This window comes from Corvus brachyrhynchos, unplaced genomic scaffold (assembly GCF_000691975.1).
Source record: "Corvus brachyrhynchos isolate BGI_N302 unplaced genomic scaffold, ASM69197v1 scaffold426, whole genome shotgun sequence".
Classification (NCBI taxonomy): Eukaryota; Metazoa; Chordata; class Aves; order Passeriformes; family Corvidae; genus Corvus; species Corvus brachyrhynchos.
Window position 1 is genome coordinate 7539 of NW_008238653.1, and position 512 is coordinate 8050.

The following is a 512-nucleotide window of genomic DNA, read 5'->3' on the forward strand; positions in this document are numbered from 1 at the left end:
CGTGTCCCGTTCCGTGGGACGCGGGGGGTGAATCCCACCGGAGACATGGGATCTGGGAGTGCCTGGGGCTGGGAGGGGCCTCTCAGCTGCTGGAGTTCCCCTGTTCCTGCAGCCCTGGGGACACAAACGATGTCCCCGGTGTCACATCACATCCCCATGGCTGATAAACCCACCGGGGCTGGACAGCCCCTTCCGGGAGGAGTATTCCCCAAATCCCACCTGAACATTCCCTGGCGCCACCTGGGGCCATTCCTGTGTCCCATGGGTGTCACCTGAGCGTGTCCCCACCTGTCCCACAGGTGACACCTCCCCGCGGGCACAGAGCTCCTGGCTGAAGCTGCTGCACATCAACGCCACGGCCAGGCTGGAGGCCCCGGGCTACCAGGGGCCCTTCCTGCCCCCCGAGGTGCTGGGGGGGGATGGGGACAGGGACAAGGACAAGGAGAGGGAGAAGGCCACCCCCTTGCAGCGGGGGCTGCGGGAGGCGCAGCCGGGGGGCGGCGGGGGGGCGG

The 512-nt window shown here is 68.6% G+C and overlaps 1 protein-coding gene across 1 annotated transcript in view; it reads left to right on the forward strand.

The window, feature by feature from the left end:
• The window catches only part of TBRG4 (transforming growth factor beta regulator 4), a gene marked incomplete at its 5' end in the record, with an annotated part of 5470 nt that overhangs the window by 2795 nt on the left and 2163 nt on the right, over positions 1-512 (forward strand). The window contains one exon of the mRNA XM_017737668.1: positions 230-506. Within this exon, the coding sequence (XP_017593157.1) occupies positions 230-506 (277 nt within the window). The remainder of the gene's footprint in view (positions 1-229; positions 507-512) is intronic.